This window comes from Pocillopora verrucosa, chromosome 10 (assembly GCF_036669915.1).
Source record: "Pocillopora verrucosa isolate sample1 chromosome 10, ASM3666991v2, whole genome shotgun sequence".
NCBI lineage: Eukaryota > Metazoa > Cnidaria > Anthozoa > Scleractinia > Pocilloporidae > Pocillopora > Pocillopora verrucosa.
The window spans coordinates 7225718-7249340 of NC_089321.1; the positions used below are offsets into that span (position 1 = coordinate 7225718).

A 23623-nucleotide genomic window follows, 5' to 3' on the forward strand; every position below is an offset into this window, starting at 1 on the left:
TCAACCAAGGCTATCTTCATGTGCACCATACAGGATCCTAGAAAATAAGGTCATTGAAGAGAATTCTTAAACTGAAACCTAAGAGATAGTAAATTGAGTTTCCCACCTGACATTAAGAGCAGCTCCTCTGGAGATCAACAGACTCACTACTTCCACTCTCCCATTGGTGACAGCATCATGCAGAGGTGTATCATGATCAAACCCTCCAGGAGTGTTAATCATTGCACCATGTTCCAACAGAAGTTCAGTGATGGTAAGATAGCCATGGTTACAGGCTTCATGCTGAAGAATAAAATAAAATGCAGGATTTCAAGGTCAGAGATACAACTTAAGGAATAATTGATATCAAGATGAAAATCACTATTTGGACAGAGTGTTTCTGTTCTGTAAATATAGGTCACCTAAGATTGGAAGAACAATGAAACAGGTAAGATTTGCCATATTATAGTCAGGAATGTAACTCACCAGAGGAGTCCAGCCAGCATGATCTTTGGTGTTAGGATTTGCTCCTCCTGCAAGTAACTTTCTCACGGTTTCCACACAGCCCTATGAAGGTGATAATATTAGATAAGAAAAGTTACTAGACATGATCATCAGAGATATGTTATGCATGACAAAAGAAAAAGAAAACTGTATATGACAATAAGGGCTACATGTAAAGGAGCAAGGATGGTAAAGTGAAAGAATGTACTTGGTTTCCACCATTGTGGCAGAGATTCAATATCCCAAACCTAACATTACTTGTGGGTTTAGTTAACTGATGGTTCTCATTTTTGGTTTAAGATTTGTTCTCCAAGTTTCCTTCCTCCACAAAAACCAAATCTCCAATTTTTTTTTAATCAGAAATCTGTTTTATCACAGTGTACCTTAATGGCAGCCACATGAAGAGGTGTCTCTCCACGTTTATTTCTCTTGACTTCAGGGGGACAGAGAATACAATTCTTTGGGCTGCTTAAAGTCTGCTCTGACATTTTTCTTTTCCTGTTTCCTGCCAGAGATAAATTCATGAACAATGTAAAGTGAATAAGAGAGATAATTCATGACATTTTTATAGGAGCTACAGCACATGCTTAAACATGGAGAAGTTTTCAAGGAATAACAGATTGGTAATATTTTTAAAAATGGTCAACTCCTTCATCAAGTGTAAACAATCATTAAATATTTACAGCAGCTGTATTAGCATATTTTAATCTAACCTTGGGACTTCAAAGGAATTTCTTTGGTAGCCTCTGTCTTTTTCTTTTTCATAAGCACCAGCTCATTCTGAGGCAGGGTCCAAAGTGAAGAACTCTGTGGTGTTCCTCTCAAGTTCCTTTTTTGAGCCCTTGTCCTTGGAGTGCTTTCTACAGCTTTAGGACTCCCTTTATGTAAAGGTCCCTCATTTTGCATCATAACTGAGCCATCAGAAGTAAGTGGACCTTTTGATCTTAGCCTTGTAAAACATCCTGTGTCAGGGTTCTCTTTGTCTTTTTCTTTATCAGTATTGTTTACCCCCTCATCCGTATCTTCCAACTGTTCAGTGTCAATATTTTCTGTTAACATGTGATCAGTCTGTCCTTTATTTTCATGATCACCGTTTTCTGTGACAACTGGACATGTTTTCTTTATTAATCTTGTTTTCTTTAAATGTTTTCCAAAACATTTTTTCTTTGCTTGTGTTCTTATCTCATCTTTTGAACTACCTGACAATGAAGTTTCAACAATTTCTTTGAATCCCTGTCCACTTGCTAGGATCTCATTTGCAGGACATGTTTCACTGTCCTGTTCACCAAGCTCCCTGCAGAGACCTTGTTTTGAAAATTCTTTCCCATTATTATCCCTTTTTGCTGCAGTGTTCGTCTGTGTTTTCCTGCTGAGATTCTTTGTCTGAGTGGGTTCCTTAGATTGTTTCTTGTTGTTACGTGATATTTCCTGCAGGGCAACATCACATTTGTTTGTTACCTTAGCAGGGATGACAATTTCAGGTGTTGAGAATTGATAAGAATCAGCTTCTTGATCAAACACTGACTGTGTTTCCTCCCAAATTGTTTTAATTTCTGGGAAAAGAATCAATAAAAAAACAATAAACTTATTTAATCATCATCATTATCATTATCATTACATTTATCCTCATCAGCATTGTCATTATCATTTAATTCTCATGCTGTTAAAAAAAGTAATAAAGGATTATTAATATGAGCTTGTTCATCCATTAAAAATAAAGTGTTGTGAAGAATTTGTCCCTTACAACAATTTAAACTTCAGATCCTTTGATTTTGGAGATGGATGCTGTATATTTGAGTTACAGAGCAATGTGTGAAGATGGTACATATAGCTAGAATCAGCAGAATTTAATAAAAAGCATTGTGAGTGTTATAATAGAAATGATGATTTTTTTTTAATGCAATTGACAATAATATCGCAATCTGACTGGCCAAGTTGTCATTGTGGATAAGAGTACAAACAACCCTGCTTGCTTTAACATGTCAGGTAATGGTGACACACTGAAAGAATCATTTTATTTGACACCAATATTGTGCTAAATTAACAAATCCACAGTGGTTTAGCATGGTCTCAGTGTACTCTTATCAACATCAATATTCATCATCACAATGGTCAAAATGTTTTTGACTCGTGAGGCACAGCCAAGTGAGTCTGCAACAAATAATAATAGTAGAAATAACAAATAAGAGTACAAACCACACAAAAGCACTGTCAATTTGTTAAAGTTTGGTTGTCAAAAGAAGAAAGATGTCCATCATTCAGCAGTAATTATCACCTGGTTTGTTATTTAAGTCTAAGATGCATTTGACATTGTTATCATCATCACCACTACTACTCTTATCATGATCATCTGATCCAACAAGCTTTCTTATCTTTGTACACATGCTGACAGTGTTGGCAAGTTGACGGTTGGTTTTCAAGTTCTTCACCCAAGCAAATGCTCCACATTCTGGGCATTTTGAATCAGCCCCAACCAATTTTTCTACACAGTTACTGCAAAAAAAGGATAAATCATTAGAACAATTTGGAGTCAGATAACTGTGGCAGTTCCTGAGAAGGAGTTAAAGGGTTCAGACCTAGGGTTCATATACTTTTTCAGAAACAAATTTCAAGAACTTTTCCAGGACTCAGATTGATTTTTCCGGGACTCCAAATTTCACCTTAAACCCTCTTGTTGCTAAGATTTCAAAATCAACTCTCCTTATGGTCTACATACATTTCTTACAATGTATATTCTGAAAACTTTATTGCTTGAGTTAAGCAGATTTCCAGGACTTTTCAGGACCTGTGGTCTTTTACCAGGACTTTCCAGTCCTGGAAAATGTCAAAATAAAATTCCAGAACTTTCCAGGTTTTCCAGGACCTTTACAATCCCTGTAGACTGAAAACAGGCACTTGGTGTGGAGGGTATTAATATCCCCTGTAGCAAACAACTTTCACCCAGGTTTAATTTTGTGGATTCATGGTTATTTGTTGTCCAATGTGACTAAAAATACTATTGTGAACCATTTTTTAAAGTTCCCATTATAGCTACAGAACAATGTCAAGGAAGGAAACTTGACATTTTTACTTGAGGCACAATCCTTCCAGAAAGTAAGTTCCATAAATATCGGTTTAGTTAATATGTTTACTGGTACTGGTTTGAGCTCATCAAAACGATATCTCAAAAATCGTCATAGAAGTTTTGAAACGCGTTTTCGTTGGAATTTTGAGAATACTTACCTGCACCACAGGACACATCCATACTACACAAGCTACATTCATGAGTACATGTTATAATTGATTCAGCTGTTTAGTGCATTTATGTTCAAGATAACCTTGACACAACTCTCCGCTCATAAAATACAATCATTCACATACGTACCGACAGAAAATGTGGTCACAAGCTTCAAGAGAACAAGGATCAGACACAAGATTGGCACTAATAGAAAGATAAAAGTGAAATAAGCATAAAACGTGTAACGAAGGCATTCCTGTTATGGAACTGCAGAAGACAATCGCGGTGCTCCAAGAAATACATACCAAACTTTGCATGTTAACAATTCTTCCAGCTTTCCTAAGGCACTCCTCGTGTTTTCCCATCCGATCATCTCTCAAATCTTCCTCAAAAACCCAGACAAAACCTCTATGATAACCCGAAACAAGCGAAAACCTACCCTTCTCTATTTTTCCTTACACAAACTTCCCGCGCGTTTTGCATCTTGCTTAGTGACCGGGTCTTCACTTGACTTCGTAACCAAGCCAATATGGCGGACGATCTGTACCTCCTCACATTTTCCAGATATTTTCCATCCCTTTAGTACAAAAGTACGTTTATGCCATGCCCCGAGTCAGTAGATATTTTAAACTCGTAATCGACACCAGTAGGTGTATTTCGAATGCAAGACTTTTTACAACATGTAGTAAACGAGGAGGTACCTTCACATGTGGTCATATGATAAATTCTGGCAAATATTTTCCGCCAAAACGTCCATTTCCGGCAGCTTTACAGTGTTCAAAATTATCACAAGACAGCCGACTAACAAGAATAAGAAAAACTCTACCTGATGAAATATGGTCAATTATTATTGTGGGTAAGACTATCGCCCTTAAAAGCAATAGGTGTTTGCAATATATGATATAGTTAAAACTTTCAATTGGAAAAATAGCAGTATCTACTGCATACTACTTTCACCAAGGGCGTATTGCCAAGGGTAATCTTTTGTTTTCTATTGTTTTCTTAATCCAAATACTACATGCATGATGAACTATGGGGATTATATCTGTATGAAATATCTTTTAATTTTAAAATGCGTCAACAAAGTTTAGTACTGTCTTCCTTTAGGTTATAACAATGTGTTCAAAGCTCAGAAAAGTAAAACTAAGAGTTACTGAGCCACAGCATGCCTAAATGTCAGGAAAGTGCTTCTCTAAGTTTTTCAGATCTCTTTGGTGACCTAGGCAGAATATTAGCCTAAGATCTTCCCATGTTATTTACTAGATGGACTTCCCAGAGGTTTTTTTACATGTTGATCATCAAATCATACAGTTGTTATTATCAACATTATAATTATCAACAGTATTGTTAATATCACCATAATCATCCTTCCTCACCATACCATCAATGTTATCCTCATTATTTGAATTTTCATGCAAGGCAGTACTTGCAAGACTTGTCACTGGTCTCATACTGAACAGATGTTTCTTACCAAGATTACAGTCTTCAAATGTGCTAGAACTTAAGTAGCATAGTTCTGATCTTATTTTTAAAATGCTATACGGATTCTTTTAATCAGCATTATTTATTATGGGTTAAGAAGAGTTTCTGATTGAAGATTATTTCCAACTGCTTCGATTTTTATTTTCCTCATCTAAGGGATCATGGTAATGTATAAAGAACAGAGGAATCTAGTTTGAAATTATGTCAAATTGAATTTCACTTTTAACTGAAACATATATTCAGTGTTATAGAAGCAAATTTTTAAGATCAATGTTTGTTATTACAGCACTGGGTGGTGTTCTTGTATTTACATATACACAATATGAAAAAGTTCTGTATGGCAAAAGGAGCCCCCCAAGCTTGCAAAACAAGTTAAAGATGGCTAAGGTAAGAAAACATAGGACTCTGAATATGAATATTAACTCCTGAAAGATGTTAGTTTGACTTCCTGCAATTTTGACTCTGGCTGCTGGGGTGAATTGGTAGGGTGCTGGACTACTGATTAGGAGTGTGAAGGTGAAATTCCACACTGAGCAAAAACTTAATTCCTAATCCTTGCAATCTACACATCTAAATGTCAATTCTCTTCTTTGTAATTTTAACCCTTTAACTCCCAACATCTCATTTGGAATTCTCCTTACTGTCAACTGTACAATTCTTGTGATGTTAGTTTGGAGAATTTGGTATTGGATCAACTAATGATCCCCTTATTGATATTTTTTGTTTTTCTCATCACTTGTCTGCCTTCTATTGTCTTGGAATTGTAAGGAGAAATTCTGTTTTGGTCACTCATAGGATTTAAAGGGTTAAAAGATTTGGCATTGAGAATTTGATTTTAGCCTTTTCACTCCTAAGATCCTAACTGTCTGTCAAACAATTCTAATGATGTTAGTGTTGGGAATTTGGTATCAGATCAACTGATAATTTCATAATTTGTATTTTTTATTCTCATCACTTGTCTGCTTGATGTTGTATTGATACTGTGAGGAGAAATTCTCTCTAAGTCACTCATGGGTGTTGAAGGGTTAAATTAAAAAACATCCCCCTATTTGATACTCCTTTGTCCTCTCATCCCTCAACTGTGCAATATAGTAATGAAACTGTGAAGAGAAATTCCTTTTTCACTGTCTTGTTCTGTACCATTAGGCTGGCAGAAAATTTTTTCACCGAACTAAAGACTTATATATTGATCAAGAAGAGCTAAATGACCCAAAATACTGGAATCTTTTCATCCTTTCTATACCCAACATACTTATAAACAATTTTTATTCTAATAGAAAAAAGCTTTAGATGGAGACAAAACACAGTCAATCATTTTGCTGAAGGAGGCTCTTGATCTTATACATGATTATCTTAAAGAAATTAAGCAAGATTCAGGTGAAGAACTTCATCTGGATGACAAGGATACAATAAAAGTGCAAAAGTACCTCACTTATGTACTGGAACAGGTAAGAACAAGAAGGTTTTTAAATCTGAATCAAATGTTGAAAGTATCCTATTTTCAAAAGGCAATAAATTTCTAAACAATCTCTGGTGCTGTGTCAGTGGGACATATTACAAGATAATTTGGTCCTATCAATGGAAAATTTACCACTATAAAGAGATTTCAAAGTTGACATTTTGAATGTTACCAGTAACCACTCCATCTTTTTGTTAACACTCAAAACATCAGCTATAGAAACTCTTTACAGAGGCCAGTTTGCATTTTAAACTCAGTTGAGAAAACCAAATTGTCCTATTTTCTATTGAGCCAAGTTGCTTGTATTTCGAACTCTATATAACTTTATTCATGTGTTTGTCTCTACTTGCAGCTGGCAAATCTCACATTTGAGCTTCAGAGATGGAATGAGGTACCATATGCCATTGCATTTATTGAGCATGTTGTTTTTGAAACCTGACAGAAACATAGTTTAACCCTTTAACTTCCAAGATCTGGTTGTTAATTCTCCCCTCTAGCTGCTACACATTTCCTTGTAAACTAGTTAGGAGAATCTAAAGTTTGATTGAGTTAATATCTTGCACCTGATGAGTTTGAGTATTCTCACTAACTGTCTGCTGGACAATGTATGGATGAACAGATTTTGAGCTTGTAGCTATTAGAAGCATTCATAATTATATGTTCTTTCAAACCATTGATTTTCTTCAATCTTGATTCAGGCAGAGCATTATTTCCGCCTCTTACTAAGAGACCTGTTGTCACAGGAGACTCCTAAGGTCAGTGGCAATTAAATCTTTAGTGTTGTGAATTATTAAATGCATAACAAATTATATCTCAATAATTATGGCAGGAATGTCTGTAAAGGCCAACTAGGGGAAGTATTTATTGGCCATGGTAAAGATGTTTGTCATCATTTTAACAGCTGTGAAATTAATTCTCTGGCAGAGTTGGGCAGAGTTGGTATCTGTCAAAGAAAGAGACAATCTCAGGCAAAACTTTTAGTAGAGACATTTAATGCAAGATTAGTAGAATATTTCTGTTGCTTTTTGGTAACCTCACACATATACAATGTTTAGGTATGAAGAAGCATTAGGAGAACTGATAGTTTCGCAAATACTGTTATTACTGGGCTTTAGCAGTGATGGTCAACAGTTTAATAAAAAGCATGTTAAAGAAAGATGGTTTGTAGTCAGGTCAAAAACATGGGACAAAGAAAACAAAGTCTTAGTCTCCTTCCAGTTCCTAATTTCTGAGTTTCAATTTCTTGTGGGGATTCAGAATTTTTTCTTTATCCCAAGCTCTTGATCCAACAAAAAACATACTTTCTCATTCCATTACAAAGCTTCAAGTGTGCCATCTTTCCTATATTTCTAAAAAAAAGTGGTGCTCCAACATTATTGGGTGCTCTGTTTCTTTGTATCAAAGGATGATGATAGTGTCATTGAGGTGTCACTGAAGCTGGCTATTGCATGTGCTCATCAAGACAAGTGAGTAAAGTCAATTTTAACCAGATAGAGAAAAGTAAATTACTTAAAATGTTGTTGTTATTTGGGGCAGGCTACCTGGTGAGCTGTTTACCAATTTAACAGACGGATTGGTTTCAGTACCAGAGAGATTTACCATCTCTGTCAAGCAAAATTGGCCCCCATTTTGTCTGAAACTAAGAACATTCGAGTAAAAATATTCATTAATTGCCTACTTTGCAGTTTTTGAGACTGTTTTGCAATACTTTTCAACAGACTCTTTCTTATTTTACAGGCATGCTCTAGCCACACAAGGTTTCCAGTGGGCTACCAGTACAATACAAAAGAAAGTGGATGAGCTACCAGCTACAACAGAGAATAGGTTGGTAATTATAATCATGTTGCAATTGAAAAATGGTTTGTTCTACCAGTATCATTATTGTTATTATTTTCAGCTTCTTTACTTATTCCCGTACCTTGAGCACTGGCAGACCACGCTATGTGTTCGTGGTTAATGATTGTTGACACGAGACAAACAAAATCTATGAGGGTTATGAATAAAGCTCTGAAAATTGCAGACCTAAATTACATCTTGGTCTGAATATCTTAATAACGTTAAATAGAATGTTAATCAACTCATTTGTGATATTTTTTGCCTTCATGGGCCGTTTTAAGTGTCTTTGTATGAAATTACTTTTTGAGGAAGAGAATGTCGCGGCTGGCGGCCACCAAGTTGCAAGCCTTGCCTCCCTTTCCAAAAGTAATTTCGTTAAAATATTTTGTTCGTCTCATGTCAACAATTATTAACCACGTAGACATAGCGTGGTGTGCCTGTGGCTTGAGTGCCTAGATAAGGTAACGAAACAAGAACTTTACAATTTATTCCGCTCTTATCTGGCTTATTTAGTGCGTGTCTTTTGTTTCAGTAAGGCACTGTTAGGTGTGTGTCTAGAAGGTTGGGGCACTTATCTACTGGCTCACGATAAGCCCGCACAAGCAGCCCAACTGTTATCAAGAGCCTTGAATATTTCCAAGGAGGTGTTGGGAGAAGACCATGAACAGGTAGGAACAGTTGGGGAACAGAACATTGTGTCTTTGGGAAACCATCTGACAATAGTCCTTAGAGCAAATAAATGACAATATTTCTCGGAGGGATTCAACATGGAGTGAAATATTTTTAGGTATGCCTCATTTGGAATTACCACCCTCTTGTTGTTTTGTCTCACGTCCGCATTGCCGGAACAAATTAGTTTAACTCATCTTTTTGTGCTAATATATCTCACTGGTTTAGTATTAGTTAAACAACTCTTCTTCTCAGTGTTAGTGGCTGGTGGTGGATATCCACCTCGCCGCTTTGTGGCTCGGTAAATAACTGTCACCAGCCACCTTCACTTGGGTGAATAGTTGTTAGTTATACCCAGCATTATTTTTTTGGTCTTGGTAAATGTATGTGTATTTTTTATTTATTTATTTATTTTTTTTTAGTTTTTCAATTAATCATTTTTCATGTTGATGCAAACCCTTCGATTGATTTTAATTTTTGTTCCATTAAGACGACAGTGATCCTTAACAACCTTGCAAAAGCCCACGCGGAAAGTGGCAACTATGAACACGCAGAAGAACTTGCTAGAGAAGCGATACGCATCGCCGAGAAGACACAAAGCACACATCTCTCTCGGTTTATGGCCAACCTGGGAACAATTCTTAATTTGGAAGGTATGATCTAAAAAATTGATAAATTAGAGTTGATTCTTTCACGGAATAGCTAGCCTGCAGCCACACTCTCCGTACTTGTGGTGAGGCGTGCACGAAGAACGAGTGACCCGCAAGAGGAAAAGTACGAAAAAAAAATCCTCTCGCGCGTGATCTCTCCTTCGCACACAAGGTTGCTCAACTGAAGAAAAACGAAGGGGTGTACCTTTCTTTTAAAGACACCATGGCCCGCACAATTTCTCTGGCGGACTCTTCCCTTTTCCTTACCCTTTCTGATGATTTTTGAAAAATTTTTTTGTCTCCCCTCAGGAAATGTAGTGAAAGCTAAGGAAGCTTTGAAGAGTGCGCTGAAACTAGCAAACGAAGCCAAGGACGAAGAAACTAAAGAAATGATTCATAACAGTTTGACTGAGATGGACAGTAGTCCCTCATAATGAATCAAGAATTGTGTCGATTCTGTTAGAAAAGAAGAATTTTAGAGAGGTCGAGATGTTACAGTAATGGGACGCTTTTTGACAAACTAGAGCGCTGCTCAAGCAATAGACCACATTTTCTATCCGTTTACCGGCGCGGAATGTCGAGAGAACACTGAAAAAAATTGTAAAGAAAGAGCTAAATGGGTTTTTTACGCCGGTGAACCGATAGAAAGGGCAATGTGTTTCTATGGTTTACCGGTGCAATAAACGATAGGATTTTGACCAATTAGGGCGCTCGTATTGTAGTCTCTCGTTTATTTAGTAATTTCTAATGGTCAGAGGCATAGAAAAGTAGGGACGGGAAGGAGTGAACATATCTGCTTTTTGTGCCCGTCTGCCTGTGTTTATTCCGTGACCTACATGAACTAACTAAACATCTAATAGCGTTCGTGACAAGCACGAAACACAAACTGAAACGTTCAACAAATTTGGCTCTTCCAGCCTTAACGTAACATTATGAGAAAATTCAGCAATCTCCCAGTCAAACAAATTGTACAAAAATGTATTTTCCAAATCGTGAGTTGAAGCCTTTTCATTTCCTGGTCTCGAAAGCAGTACCTGAAAAGTAAACAAAAACTGAAATGTAAACATTTTCCCATATGTGATCCATACACTAAGATAAAGTACCACGAAAGACTTCAAACATCTGTTTCGAGCGAGGGACAGAAAGAAACATCTGCGTCAACCTTGCCGATTTGAAATGAAGTTCTTACGATTACGCGTTCCGGCTCGGATGTTGAAATAGCAAAAGAATTCTCCTGAAAATAGCCAATAATAGCCATGCGAGACGCGCCTTTCTCTGCCCCTCGAGAAATATGCGACGAGTCGGGGAGAGGCTTGCCGGGAATCTGGCTAATACTCAATGACAGACCCTTTGCAGACTGCGGATGTCTCGCCAGAAGGCGGACGAAGGAACATTTGAACCGAAGCGCTGATCATTAGGGCCTGCACGCAGTGTAATGCTCTAATAACCGAAGTACCTGAGTACTTGTCATAACACAACTTAGCCGCGGTAACGTAACATTACATAACGTAACACAGCACGACAATATTTATTCAAGATTAAGAAACCACAGAAAACGTTTAGGCGTGGTATACCATATACGAGCTTCTCTACAGCTCGAGAAAACATTTTTTTTTTACTTTAGGAATGAATTGTTTGAATATTTCTGATTGTTCTAGAAATACCTGTGTTTGGAAAGCAGAAATCCCATTCGCGCTTATCAATTCCCTCTTTCTCGTTTAGATCACACGACTTGAGAAAGCCATAGAGACATGGCTCGAAATCAAGAACGTCAGAAAATACATCTTGAATTTCCGCTGTATCCAGAACGTTATTTTTGTCCCGGTCAATGTACTCAAATTCCCACTGAAATAAAAGATGAAAAAATTTCAATAAAGGATATGATGCGAGGCCCTCTTCGGATTGTCTTGAGTAACTTGTAAGTCAACCCCTTCCATCCCCTCCCCCCCTATCAAAAATTTCTGGATTCACCCCTAAGTACGCACTCACCGACAAAATTTCTTTACGTTCGTCTTCAGTGAGCCCGTCGGCTCGTGCATTGAAGTCCAACGAGGTGGTGGGGTCTATGGAATGTTCTCGTGCGATTGTGATCCATTCTAGGTAGCGAGTCGGGAACTGAAGCAGAAACTGTTCTGAACAGGCATACTGATCTGAAAAAGATGTCATTTATGCGTTTCAACCATTAATTCTGACTGCATCGCATTTTGACGTGACAAATTCTTGAGAAAACACAAATAGGGCGCCTTTGGAACCTGTGGGCTTGCTGGGGGAAGTCTGAACAGAAGGGATCGACAATAGTTCTCGCCTGCCCTCTACCTCTTACGCGAGGTTACAAACTGAATTAAGGCCTCATCGCGAGTTTAAGTCGGTACAGAGTTAACCGTCTGTGTTTCCTTAACCTTTTAACTCCTAGACCAAATTTGTAATTCTCCTTACTTTCAATCATACAATTCTTCTAATGTTAGTTCAGAGAATTTAGTATTAGATCAACTCATTATCCCCTAATTAATATTTTTCTCTTTCCTCACGATTTATCTGGTTGATATTGTATTGGTATTGTAAGGAGAAATTCTGTCTTGGTTTCTCATGGGAGTTAAAGGATTAACGCCTAATCACTTACGACAAATTGAAATTGTTGAAGTTTCGAGTACAGAGCGCGTGGGTGGGGGGGGGGGAGGGAGGGGAGAGGATAGTAAGAAAAAATAACAACACTTCCACCCTTCCTACCATTCTTCTCACCCTACACCGGTTAGGATGTCACTGGCTTTAAGCTCTCATGAATCTCATGCAATCAACAGTAAACGTTTAAAAAAACTAACGGAAAAATACGAATCGAGAAAAACCAGAGGGTTAAAAAGACTTGTCGGTTTTCATGATTTCTCACTTTCTTCTATTAATTAAACTCGTATATCTTCGTCAACGACTTATCACAAGATAACTGGTAGATTAAGTAACACCTGCTTCACTTACTCTCTGTCGGACACTTTCCTTGGTTCATTACTTTCATTGTCAGGTCGTGTGCGCATGCGTACCTGTGCATTTCGCATCGGTTGTTGAACTCTCTATGATAAAAGCTACAAACCGGTTCAGAGTCTGATGAACATTCTTCTGGACACTCGCAAGTAGTGTAGCTTTCACCGCTGTCCGTGGAGGACACACACATTCGCCCCCTTGGACAGACCACACCCTTACAAGGATCTTCGTCCTGTCCGTGCACCTGATAGAGTAAAATACATGGGCTCGCATTGTGGTGGTACAGCATTCTTAATCCGTTTTAAACTATATATATCCTGCTTAGCTTGTTAATGTGAATTTCTCGAGCCTCCATCTCCTTTTTCCAGGTACCTACAGCTCCACCGTTAAAAAAAAACTCTCAAAACGACCTCGCAGATCATAGAAACTAGGCGAAACAAACTTTGCTGTCTAAATCAGCCCTCTAAGGGCGAAAAACAGGATATGGGTGATGAAATATCCACCTGCCGAGATAAAAAGTCCTGGAATCTTCTCCCGAATTGGAATTTTTTCTTACAATACTTTCAGGTAAATTGGGTTTGGTGATTGCATGAGAAAATAATGGAGTTATTTTCTCGTGGAGATAACCAGTCACTTCCGATTGTCGTTTTATGAGACAAGCACCTTGTCTGTTTAAATATAACAAGCACGAAATTTTGACACTTTCAAATGGTTGCCTTCAGCTAATTGCATGCGAGCGATACTTTCATTCCGATCCACTTTATTTGGACGAAGGACGAAGGAAGACCACACGAAGAATAGGCGCTCTGTTTTCGTTGCGCCCCTTTCCTTGTGTTCCCCTCGTTCTAGCCGTCACGTCCTTTCCACCAAGCTCCAGGTCGACTAAAACTCAAGCGATTAAAGAATCAAGCGCAACTACAGCCTAAATCCCTTCCCCCCCTCTTCCAGAAGCCTAAACATCGAATAATCAATTCGAAGAGACAGTAGTAGCAGACGGCCACGAAAAAAATGTTTACGAGTTCCGGGGTAGCGAGGTATTTCCCTTTTGGACTCGCGCTGCGTCATAATTGTGCCGCGATAGACTGACTGTTCAAAGTCTTTCATGAGCCATTCTTTTTAGACTCGCGCTACGGATTTATTGTGCCTAGATAGACTGACTTTTCAAAGTCTATCATGAGTCATTTGCATTTCTCTGTCCAGTGTCCGGAAGAAAGCTGCGGGGAGATGTGTTTTTCTCGAGTGGATCAGGTATCACGCCCATGTGCAAAGACCACCCTGATAGGTCTTAAAGCCGACCGCTTAAGCTTGATATTCGAGACGACTGAGAGCTATTTAGCGGATTTGTAACATGCTAAACAAATTTAGAACAAGAGAAGGGAAGCAGGAAGCAAGAAGTCTTAAGTCAGAGATTCGAGGATCCTAAAACCTCGATCTACGTAATTTTTATTAGTTGCTGGAAAGTCAAGGGAAAATTCACTTCGAGAACTTAAAAGTTTTGCGGCTTTAAGGTCGCTGATGGCGGTGTCTTTCAAATTTTACCGCATTACATTCAAGAAGTTTCGTGGCAAAAACATGTATCTAGCCGGGTTAATCCTTAAAATTTCTAAAAATATTACTTATCATATTGTCATATCTTGGAAAACAACCAGGCAGAATTAACGAATTTATGACCTGGGTCACTGCAATCAACGAAACAGCTGGTCTTTTATCATTGCTGCAATCCTTATAGAAAAAACATTTTAAAAAAATCTATACCTCATTTCCGATAAATATAGGTTTATCTTCACTATACGGGCATTTGGGTTTCCATGTTGGCTGAATTTTAAGATCTTGTAGACAGGCCCACAACAAGGTACCCTTGGAGAAATTTAATCATTGAATTTAAATCGCTATGTTATGATCTGTGAAAGCGATGAAAGCGGCAAAGGTATTTGTGTTGAAAGATTTCTACCCAAAAGAGTTTCTGGAGTTCATTTATACCCTCACATGCCAGTAAGTCATCTCAGTAGGCTAGTATGCTTTAAAAAAAAACAATGAAAAAATCTAAAAAACGCTGCAAAACATTTGCAAATCAAAGCAGAAACAGCTCATCGAATACCAGAACCTCCGATGATTCAAAGGTATTCGGTATCAAAATATCAAGAGGATTTGAGGCATTTACTCAAGCATTCTATTTTACGCCCATTAAAAACTCAAGAGGTTTCAATAACTTTCAAGAGCTTTTTAGACAGAATCCAGCTCAGAGTCTGTTATGGATTCCTTTACAAGAAATCAGCTGGCTTACAGGTTATGGATAATGATTTCCTAAACGGTACGAAAAATGTACGTTCCAGTTAACTGTATAAATCGATATTAAATCAAAAAAAGTACGAACTCGCTCTCAACAGGAAAACCTGTACCAAAGGGAATTTCGTTTGTATCGAGAGGTGGAATTTTCCTCTAAATTTGACTTCTGAAACTAATGAGGTAGGCGAGATAGGTTCCAGATGAATTAGGAACTGACCTCCTTTGTCTTGATTGAGTGTCATAACAATCATCAATCACTGATATTTTTGTTAATTTTTCAAAATTCCCCAAGGTACTTAGAGGTGTTTACACTAGGCGAAAGGAAATTCTTCGGTATGTTTTCTTTGCAAAAGCTCGGCCATTTTGAGTTAAGAAACTGGTCAATACAAAAATGTGTTCTAGTCAATCGACAAGGGAAATCTGTTAACAAGGAACGTTATTGTTTCTGCTCTTATTGAGAAAAGTTATAAACATCAATCTCTAAATATCTGTAAGAATAAATATTGATCGTGCAAACTCTCACACAGGGATTATCAATGCACTTGAAAATGCAGCTTCTCTCGAGGTGGAAGGTTCTGATTTAGTCCGTGAGTCAGAATTACCATAAATAGGTCAGATATCAATGATTCTGCTTAGTACACATGGGGCGCCATAAGTGTGGCTTGGGACGAAAAAAACCCGTCCGTTTGTTGAGCATTTTGTTTTACATCCCTCGAAGAAAGCAGCTTTTCCGATCGATTAATTCACTCTAGAAAAACAGTTATCCAGCATTATTTGAGGTAAGCCTCTTCCTAAACAACCGCGCAGTAATGCTTCACTAAGTCGGTTTCCAACACCGGGAGTTAATTTTTTGTCACTTAGATTTTGTCATCAATGCTTATTCGTTCTTAACCCTCCTAATCGATAGTATCATAAAGACGGCAAGGAGTTCATTCTAAACAGGCATTCAACGTGCTCACCTGGCAGATGCAAAATAAACACAGAAGCACGGAGATGTAAAAAAGCCTCTCGGTCTCCATTTTCTTCCAAATCGTTGCGGATTCAAGCCGCCACCTAGAGTTCTGTTGATGTTCCAAGTTAAATGATCTTCTCGCAACACGCCAGGGCGTTGAAAATATCTCCGCTACTTCGCTTTTATCATAAAGAGGCGTTCACTTATTAGTCTGGTATGGCTATGTAACATGAGAAATGATCAGAGCGGAAGCTCTCTCAATTCAGTTATTTGATGTGGAGAGCATTTATCTGATCAACCACTGGCTGCCGAGAGAATTCCCACAGCTTCGCATAGCAATCGTACTAACCTGCCTTGTTTTCCAGAGGAAGTTTTTTTGATAACATCGAGATAAATTATTGCGGTTAGACTTTATCTCTGTTTTCTTTCGTCCTTGTCATTGTTGGCACAGACAGTCGAAGACCAAGTCTACAGTACCTGAACTACAGAAACAATTTCTTGACAACAAAGAATCATTGATGGTTTTTAATTGTTTGAGCAGATTGTGTTATCTTACTGCAGTGCCGATGTCCTAATGGCCAAAAAAAGGTTTAATTAGTTTCGCCAGTATATTTTTTCTACACTAATCACTTTAGTGTAAATTTCATCCTCAAGAGAAAACCGTATAATAAACCTTTTTATTATGACTATTTGAGACTGCAAAAGTGAAGACTTTTACTGACCGGAAAAGCGCACTCCAACATCGCGCGGAAACTAACTCCATTTTCTCCTTCCAGAAGGGAATTTTAAAAAATTACTCCTTCAGCATAACTGCCGGAAGGTATAACTTCAATTTGAACTCTTTGTTTGTTTTGTAAATTGTCATCGTCTATTAACTGGAATCAAAATACTTTAAAACTTTTCTTGGTGTTTATTTTAGTAAATAGGGTGATCTTGACCCTATGCTAAGGCTAAACATTATATAGACCACACACTAGACAGTCATTAAAGTTCACAGAAGTTCGTCCAATTAAACTTCTTGACAATATCAGATGCATTTTCAGAGATGCCAGGTGATTTCAATTTGAGAAGTGCAAATGGTTTACGGTCGTTTCGTTACCGAGAGAAATCGAAGTCGTTTGGCCTCAGATAATAAGTCGTTTCGCTCCAGGAGTAAACTTTTGAAAGCTTTTCCCAACAGTTTACCTCAATATGAACACTAAAAAAAGGGCTCCAACATTTTAGAAAAAGATGTGAATTTTCTCATGACGAGCACGTGTTAAAGAGAAAAACCCAAAACCCAACAAAGATTCAAAGCTTGGACCCTCACGCTTCGATGCTCTACCACTGTCGATATTCAGGGTTACCGGTCACTTCTCCGACATGATAACTGGCTGACGCCATTAATTTAAGAACTCACGGACACCAATGGTCCACTCGCCAACAGTAATGGGGAATTTAAGAAACGACGACGACGACGGCGATGCCGTGGACAACGTCGGTTAAAACGCGAACCTTTATTTTACCTACGAATCTCGCGATATACTCAAAAGTCATTTAATTTGTTTTTCACGGTCAAAACTATCTCGAAACTGAAAATGGAACACAGCTTTAAATTAGAAATAGAAATTTAAAAAATTAGCCGTAGATGTTCACGTTCTCCAGACAGCGCAAAGTTTGGTCATTACACATTGTTGTTTTGCAGAGGACGCAGAGAAATCTACAAAAATTTTTAACGCACGTAAACAGTCATCATTCGTCAGTCAGTCATTACAACAGTAATCTCTTAGTTAATCATTTCCTAATTTTCGATTGTCATTAACAAAACTTTAATAAAGTAACAACACTGCAACAAAGCTTTGAGGTATATTATTAAATAGAAGACAAATACAAGGCCTAGATACCTTAACCCAGTAAAAGAAAAGTAGGGGTCTTGCACGGTTATTGTAGATCTTGTATGTGTATATATATATATACATATATATATATATATATATATATATATATATATATATATATATATATATACACTATTTCCTTTTTTTTTTGCATTATTTTGTTTTTATTAATGTTTATTTTAATTATTATTTCTCGAAGATATAAGCTAATTCTCTGTAATTCCATATGAACTTGATACGTATATCTACTCTAGCTACTAAGTAGCTCATAAAAGCAAACAAATTTCATCTAATTCTATCATTACTTTAACAATAAATAACAGTAAATACATTTCATCTGCATGTCAAAAAATTCCTAATTATTTACCATTCGTTTGGCGCATAAGGGGTCGCAAAAAACTGTTCATCCTGCCAAAAAAATTAAACAACATCTTATTTGAAGGTAACCAGTTAATATTATTTCATTGGTTACTCTGTCTATTACAAAATATATAACATTAATTGAGACTTAAGCACAGACTGGATGCTTGTCCAAAGTGTTCTATAATTATACCAAGTATGAATGAATGTCTGTCTTAAGAAATTGCTCAATGACATGTAAATATGACCCTATTGCATCCAAATAATTTGGTAAACAGGGTGTCATATTAATAGTTGTGCCATTGTCTTGAGAGTTAAGTTTGCCTAAATAACTTATATATATTACCACAAATAGTAAGTATTTCACTTATAATAATATATAAAGATTCCAGAGAACACTGAAACAAAAAGCGTTATATAAAACACCAGCAGTTTAACACAGGGAGCTGCAAATAGATGCATAAATAATCATAAAGACAAATGCTTTTCAGGGACACAAACTCTGCCAATACAATGCCCTTTGAAATAAACAATAATCATTCCACAATAGAGAAAACAATCAGCTAGCTCATTAACATACTTATTAAGCAGATGCATCTACTGTTGGATGCATCTGCTTTGTCTGTCAAGACTAGTCTGCATCTGGTCTTAGACTAGTTCTAAGTGGGCACATTTTGGTCCCCTTATCTTTGAGCTGCACTGCAGGTAGATTAAGTGTTGAAAAATGATAATTTTGCACTGGTACTTTGATATTCTTTGCTCCTTTACATAGTTAACATGCCTTTCCTATGAGTTTTCCATTGGCTCCATGTCAAGTTGAAAATTGTTCTGAATCACTGTCAGTGGTAGGTCAGTTAGTTTTGGTCTTAGGATGCACTCATCACAAAAGTGTCTACCACCCAGCAACCACAAACCCTTTACAACCTTACATCAGTATTCATATTCTCCCTACTGTTCTCTATACATTTCCTAAGGTGCTGACAAGGAGAATTTACCTAACATTCAAGAGTTTCTTTAGTTAGTGATAATTTCCTTTAATCTTTTTACCTTAATGTGTAATTCAGGGTTGAGCTTTTAAGGAGAAATTAGATGCTAGTCACTCTTGGCAGTTAAAGGGTTAAATAAATGTTTCTGACATTTGAAAGCAGAGACAAACAAAATTGCCAATCAGCACACAAGGAAAGTGGTCTTAGAATGCTGGGAGCCCTGTGAAATATCACACTTACATCCTAACAATTCCACAAAGGAAAGGTCAATTAACAGGTCTCCTGTTAATGAAAAGGCACAATAACAATTGAGTTTGGAAAGGATAAGAAGTTAAATTATTGCAGCTACCTGTTTACTATGAACATCATGCTTAAGCATTTTATCATGTTTCAATTTGCTTCTGAAGTAAACTCACTACCAGATCAAGAGCTTCTTTTCGTTTTAATGTTTGTGCTGTAACACATTCTGTAAGTGCCTCCTGGAGCAAATCGTTAAAATCCCCTTCTTCAGGAGGGGAGTGTAACAGTCCTTTTCCACTTCCTATATCTGATAACACACTGCGGCAAACTGCATAATAATTTTGATCTCGTATGACTCCTCTGCAGAGCTCAGCCGGGTGTGAGGACAAGCAGTTTGTCTCTTCCCAGTCACAAACATCCACAGTCTTTTCTCTTTCAGCTATAAAATAGAGTTAGCACAAGTCATGGTAAGGTTCTACTTCTAGATGTTTCTAATTTATCTGTGACTCTCCTTTCTGTCTGTTATCAATACATTTCTTACTATGTTAGTTCCAAGAATTTAGTTTTAAATAGATGATATCCTCTACTTTATTTTTTATTTCCTTATTCATATCACCCATAAGTTTGATAGTGTATGGATATCAAAAGAAGATAGTACTCCTTAGTTACCCCAGGGATAGAGGGGTCAAAATGTATTTCACCATGTAGCCCCTACATTCAATCTAGATTGTTCATTAACTGACCCTAAAAAATCTATTGTCTGTTATTGCTCTTCTCACCAGTAAGTTGGTATTTGAAAGAAAAATTAATAAAGGGGGCAAGTTTCTCAAGAAACTGTGGTGCTGCATCATAGGGAGAGTAGACAAGATAATTTTGGTTTAATACACTAGAGTGGATTTGTACTTTGTCAGTTGATAGAACCAAATTTTCTTAGTATGTAAAAGAATTCAAAAACAAAATTACACAGTATTGCTAACCTTACCTTTGATACCTGAACCTGATAGATCAGCCACTAAAATTCCATCTGCATCTTCAAGTTTCACTGTTCCATTTGATACGGCAAAATTATCTAGTGCTATCTCTGTCATATACAATCCCCAATCTTCTGGATTATTTGACAGCTGCTTTGCAATCTTGATTACTGCAAGGGCCAGCTTTGCTCTCTCTATCCAGGGATATGACAAAAAATAATCAAGAGGAAGTCCTGCATCCTCAACTATAATCACTCTGCCACAAGCTCCATAGAATTTGGGGAAAGGCCAGCCCTTTTCAGAAGGAAAAACCTACAAAAAAAGATACAAAAAAGAAGAAAATATCGTACTCAATTACAATCGATTCACTAAAATTAAAACCATGAGGATTTTAAGAACAATGATTGTCTTTTTCCACTATATTTTGTTAATTTCCCTTTCAAAGATTGATTTGGGCATTGTTGATCCTAGCATTAGACATAAATTGTATTTTGGCCCACAACTTTGAACAAGTTTTGTAAGAGAATGCAAAAACTTTGGACAGTTTGTTAAAGAATGGGAGAAAAAGGCTACAAACATTCATGGATAGCATTTGCTCACCTGAAAAATTATGGGTTCCTGGTTCACATAAAGTGTGGAAGTAAGATGCAAAGTTCTAAGACTGGTTTGGCTCTTTTGAAATTTCTCTCCTATATAAATATTTTTAACTTTGGAGATGAATCTCTCTGATGGACAGTACATGGTTTCCTTCATTACACTGTAAATTAAAACATAATTGTTTTAACCTTCAACAATCAGGAATCGTTAATATGTATTGGTAACCTCTCTTTACTAAAACAATACAAACTAACAGATGATGAGAAAAAAAAAAATTGTCAGCATCAGGATTTTTATCTGAAGGGGTGCACTGAGAGACAAAGAGAAGTATCGAGTTTTCATGTTCCTGGAGGCTAACATGTTCCTAGAGGTGTATGGAAATAAGATGCATGAGCCAGAATTAATTAAGCATAGTCTACGCTGCATCTCATCGCTATCTTTTCTAACCAAAGTTTTTTCTCAACATCAAGAGAATAGTTCTTACCCTTCCTCAAGAGAAAAAGAAAACACTTGCAGTCTAGTGTGCAGAAGAAAGCCCACAGCCCATGATATGCTCCAAAATTATCCTAATGGCTTTAAAATTGTAAGGTATTATCTTGTGAACATAGGGAGAGGTAAATTTTGCATCAGAAGTCACTTAGCACTTCAATCCAAGGACCCCTTCATTTTACCAAATTCTCTTCATTATCAATTTAAGTTAATTTAAGAAAGATAACACCATTGAAACTGAAAATATCATCAATTTTGAGGGTTGAAAAAACTAAGTTATAAAGTTGTTCTTGGAGAGTACACTGAACATACTATATAATTATGTGTTATTGATCAAGTGTGAGGTCAAGATAGCTTGAAATTTGCTGAGTTTTTTTTAAAAACTTTTTTTATAGAGTTAGACTAAGTCAAGGTTCATAAAACAATGACGCTAATATCAAGCCATCTTTACCAAAAAAAAGCTTGGTCAATAAAGGATTTATTTCAGAGCAAAAAGATTTTGCATTTAATTTTTAAGTTCATTAAGCATCAAGAATGACTTGCTTATTTCGAGAGAAGGGAAAGACAGCCAACTGTTTTGTAGTTCAATAAACCCATGGGAGTCTTTTTCCTTTTCTTTATTTTGACTGTCTTCAACCACTTTTTGCAACTCTATCAGTAACACTGCCCCATAATTACGAACCTTTTTGTAAGTTTTCTCCAAGGAATATCCTATCTAGCACGGGACCAAAGCAAGCAATCAAGAGCAGACAAGATGGGCCCATCTTGTCCACTCAGGTAGCTAAACAGATCACAGGATTCGCTTCATATTGCCCATGGGTACTGCCAGTGATGTTATAATAGTGATAATATGTAATACTATTCTGTCAAATAAAGTGACTCACAGAGAGACACACAAGTGGGATTTTCTAGCCATTTTGTTTGATTCTTTGTAATCTCTATTATCACTGGAAGGAAACATAACGTGTATTAAGGCCGTGCCCTTCCATAATTAAAACAATAAAACTACTTAGTGCAACCAAATGATCGGTATTAAGGAAGGTTCTTTGGTTAATCCTGATCAGTAATTAGGGGAGAGCCTCTTAACACTCTCCTTAAGAGTATAATAGGTGTCACACTTAACCTCCGACATTACTCAATATTTGTTTACACTAAAAAAGGCACTAATCCTGCTAAGACCATCGTTTTTTTTTTTGCCTGGATTAGCTCCATAATTTGTTTTGAAAAACATTTTTGTTTTGCATTGCGTGACGTACGATATATAATATAGTAGCAATAGCACTTGTTTTGACACTTCGATCATTGTTTAGTAACAAATCCAAATAAAAAGTGAAGTTTTCAAAATTTGATAAAACATCACTTACCTCTCTATTGATGAAAGATTAAGGAACGGTTTCCGAACTACATCATTTTCGCATGGAGCATTTACCGTTCCCACCATGCTACACAATTCATTATCAAGCTTGTGGAACTCGCTGATATTTCCTAAATGCTTGATCGAAATTCTGTCTTTATTCAATATACCAAGAGCTTTTGGTTTCCACTTATCTCCCAATGAAGCCCTCTTTTTACGGCGTAACCGTACAGTATTGTGTATAACACCTTCACAGATAGATTCATTGCGACCAAAACAGACAGGGCAATGGCCTACTCCGAGTGATTCTGGCGTTACAATCACGTCTTTTATTTCGTATTCACATCCGACATCAATCGGCAAATTTGATTTGATCATCGGTTCAAGGAGAAGATAGGCAAACATCAACAGCACAACGGCAAAAACGGCAACGCGCCATCGCCTTGGTACAAAATAACAAATATTTGAACCAGACATTATCGGAGGTCATGTCGATCAGCTGAGTTGAATCATTAGCTGTGGACTCCAAAAGGCCAGCTTTGAAAAGTGTCACCTTGTGTGATTTTTAACATTGCTCCCATTTCAGTCCTTCCCAAATATTCTGCTAGATTCTGTTAAAGTAATTAAATCTTCAGAAACAATAATTGACGTTTTGAAGTGGAAAATAATTTCGGCGGCAGAAAACGTGTTCTCAAGAAAGCCAACTGCCGACCATATTGCTAACAAGGAGCCAAAAGGAGCC

The 23623-nt window shown here is 37.1% G+C and overlaps 4 protein-coding genes across 5 annotated transcripts in view; 1 reads left to right on the forward strand and 3 right to left on the reverse strand.

The window, feature by feature from the left end:
* LOC131790403 (BRCA1-associated RING domain protein 1-like) overlaps nt 1-4163 on the reverse strand; it is a 7258-nt gene extending 3095 nt beyond the window's left edge. Inside the window, exons 1-7 of one of the 2 annotated variants that reach the window (XM_066173108.1) lie at nt 4006-4163; nt 3848-3904; nt 2819-2976; nt 1197-2036; nt 867-988; nt 466-546; nt 107-282 (exon numbers count right to left, since the gene is read on the reverse strand). In XM_066173108.1, coding sequence (XP_066029205.1) covers nt 107-282; nt 466-546; nt 867-988; nt 1197-2036; nt 2819-2976; nt 3848-3904; nt 4006-4073 — 1502 coding nt within the window. In that variant the 5' untranslated portion in view covers nt 4074-4163. Of the gene's footprint in view, nt 1-106; nt 283-465; nt 547-866; nt 989-1196; nt 2037-2758; nt 2977-3847; nt 3905-4005 lie in introns of both variants that reach the window. The other variant, XM_059107612.2, reaches the window with a different exon arrangement.
* A 66-nt stretch (nt 4164-4229) lies between these two features.
* On the forward strand, nt 4230-10492 carry LOC131790417 (tetratricopeptide repeat protein 19, mitochondrial). Its single transcript, XM_059107626.2, has 10 exons — nt 4230-4556; nt 5469-5569; nt 6460-6630; nt 6994-7032; nt 7340-7396; nt 8046-8107; nt 8379-8465; nt 9010-9145; nt 9637-9799; nt 10106-10492. The coding sequence occupies exons 1-10, from the start codon at nt 4304-4306 to the stop codon at nt 10228-10230; spliced, it is 1194 nt and encodes a 397-aa protein (XP_058963609.2). The 5' UTR covers nt 4230-4303; the 3' UTR covers nt 10231-10492.
* A 15-nt stretch (nt 10493-10507) lies between these two features.
* LOC131790416 (SPARC-like) lies at nt 10508-16358 on the reverse strand. Its single transcript, XM_059107624.2, has 5 exons — nt 16015-16358; nt 12767-13013; nt 11786-11946; nt 11461-11641; nt 10508-10830 (listed from the first exon to the last, which is right to left on the reverse strand). Exons 1-5 carry the CDS (start codon nt 16072-16074, stop codon nt 10805-10807), a joined length of 675 nt encoding a protein of 224 aa, XP_058963607.2. The 5' UTR covers nt 16075-16358; the 3' UTR covers nt 10508-10804.
* Nucleotides 16359-17982: 1624 nt separating this feature from the next.
* On the reverse strand, nt 17983-23602 carry LOC131790424 (divergent protein kinase domain 2A). The gene is made up of 4 exons (XM_059107636.2): nt 22892-23602; nt 21042-21198; nt 20453-20753; nt 17983-19909 (listed from the first exon to the last, which is right to left on the reverse strand). Exons 1-4 carry the CDS (start codon nt 23356-23358, stop codon nt 19614-19616), a joined length of 1221 nt encoding a protein of 406 aa, XP_058963619.2. The 5' UTR covers nt 23359-23602; the 3' UTR covers nt 17983-19613.
* Nucleotides 23603-23623: the final 21 nt, after the last annotated feature.

Excerpts from the sequence above, each read along its gene's own strand:
- LOC131790417 (XM_059107626.2), top strand. The coding sequence starts at position 4,304 with ATGCCCCGAGTCAGTAGATATTTTAAACTCGTAATCGACACCAGTAGG. Across the intron at positions 5,570-6,459 it reads ACAAGTTAAAGATGGCTAAG|AAAAAAGCTTTAGATGGAGA; the intron begins GTAAGAAAACAT and ends TTATTCTAATAG. Across the intron at positions 8,466-9,009 it reads CCAGCTACAACAGAGAATAG|TAAGGCACTGTTAGGTGTGT; the intron begins GTTGGTAATTAT and ends CTTTTGTTTCAG.
- LOC131790424 (XM_059107636.2), bottom strand. The coding sequence starts at position 23,358 with ATGTCTGGTTCAAATATTTGTTATTTTGTACCAAGGCGATGGCGCGTT. Across the intron at positions 21,199-22,891 it reads AATCTTTCATCAATAGAGAG|TGTAATGAAGGAAACCATGT; the intron begins GTAAGTGATGTT and ends TTTAATTTACAG. Across the intron at positions 20,754-21,041 it reads AGGAACCCATAATTTTTCAG|GTTTTTCCTTCTGAAAAGGG; the intron begins GTGAGCAAATGC and ends CTTTTTTTGTAG.
- LOC131790416 (XM_059107624.2), bottom strand. The coding sequence starts at position 16,074 with ATGGAGACCGAGAGGCTTTTTTACATCTCCGTGCTTCTGTGTTTATTT. Across the intron at positions 13,014-16,014 it reads GTTTATTTTGCATCTGCCAG|GTGCACGGACAGGACGAAGA; the intron begins GTGAGCACGTTG and ends TTACTCTATCAG. Across the intron at positions 11,642-11,785 it reads AACGTAAAGAAATTTTGTCG|TGGGAATTTGAGTACATTGA; the intron begins GTGAGTGCGTAC and ends CTTTTATTTCAG.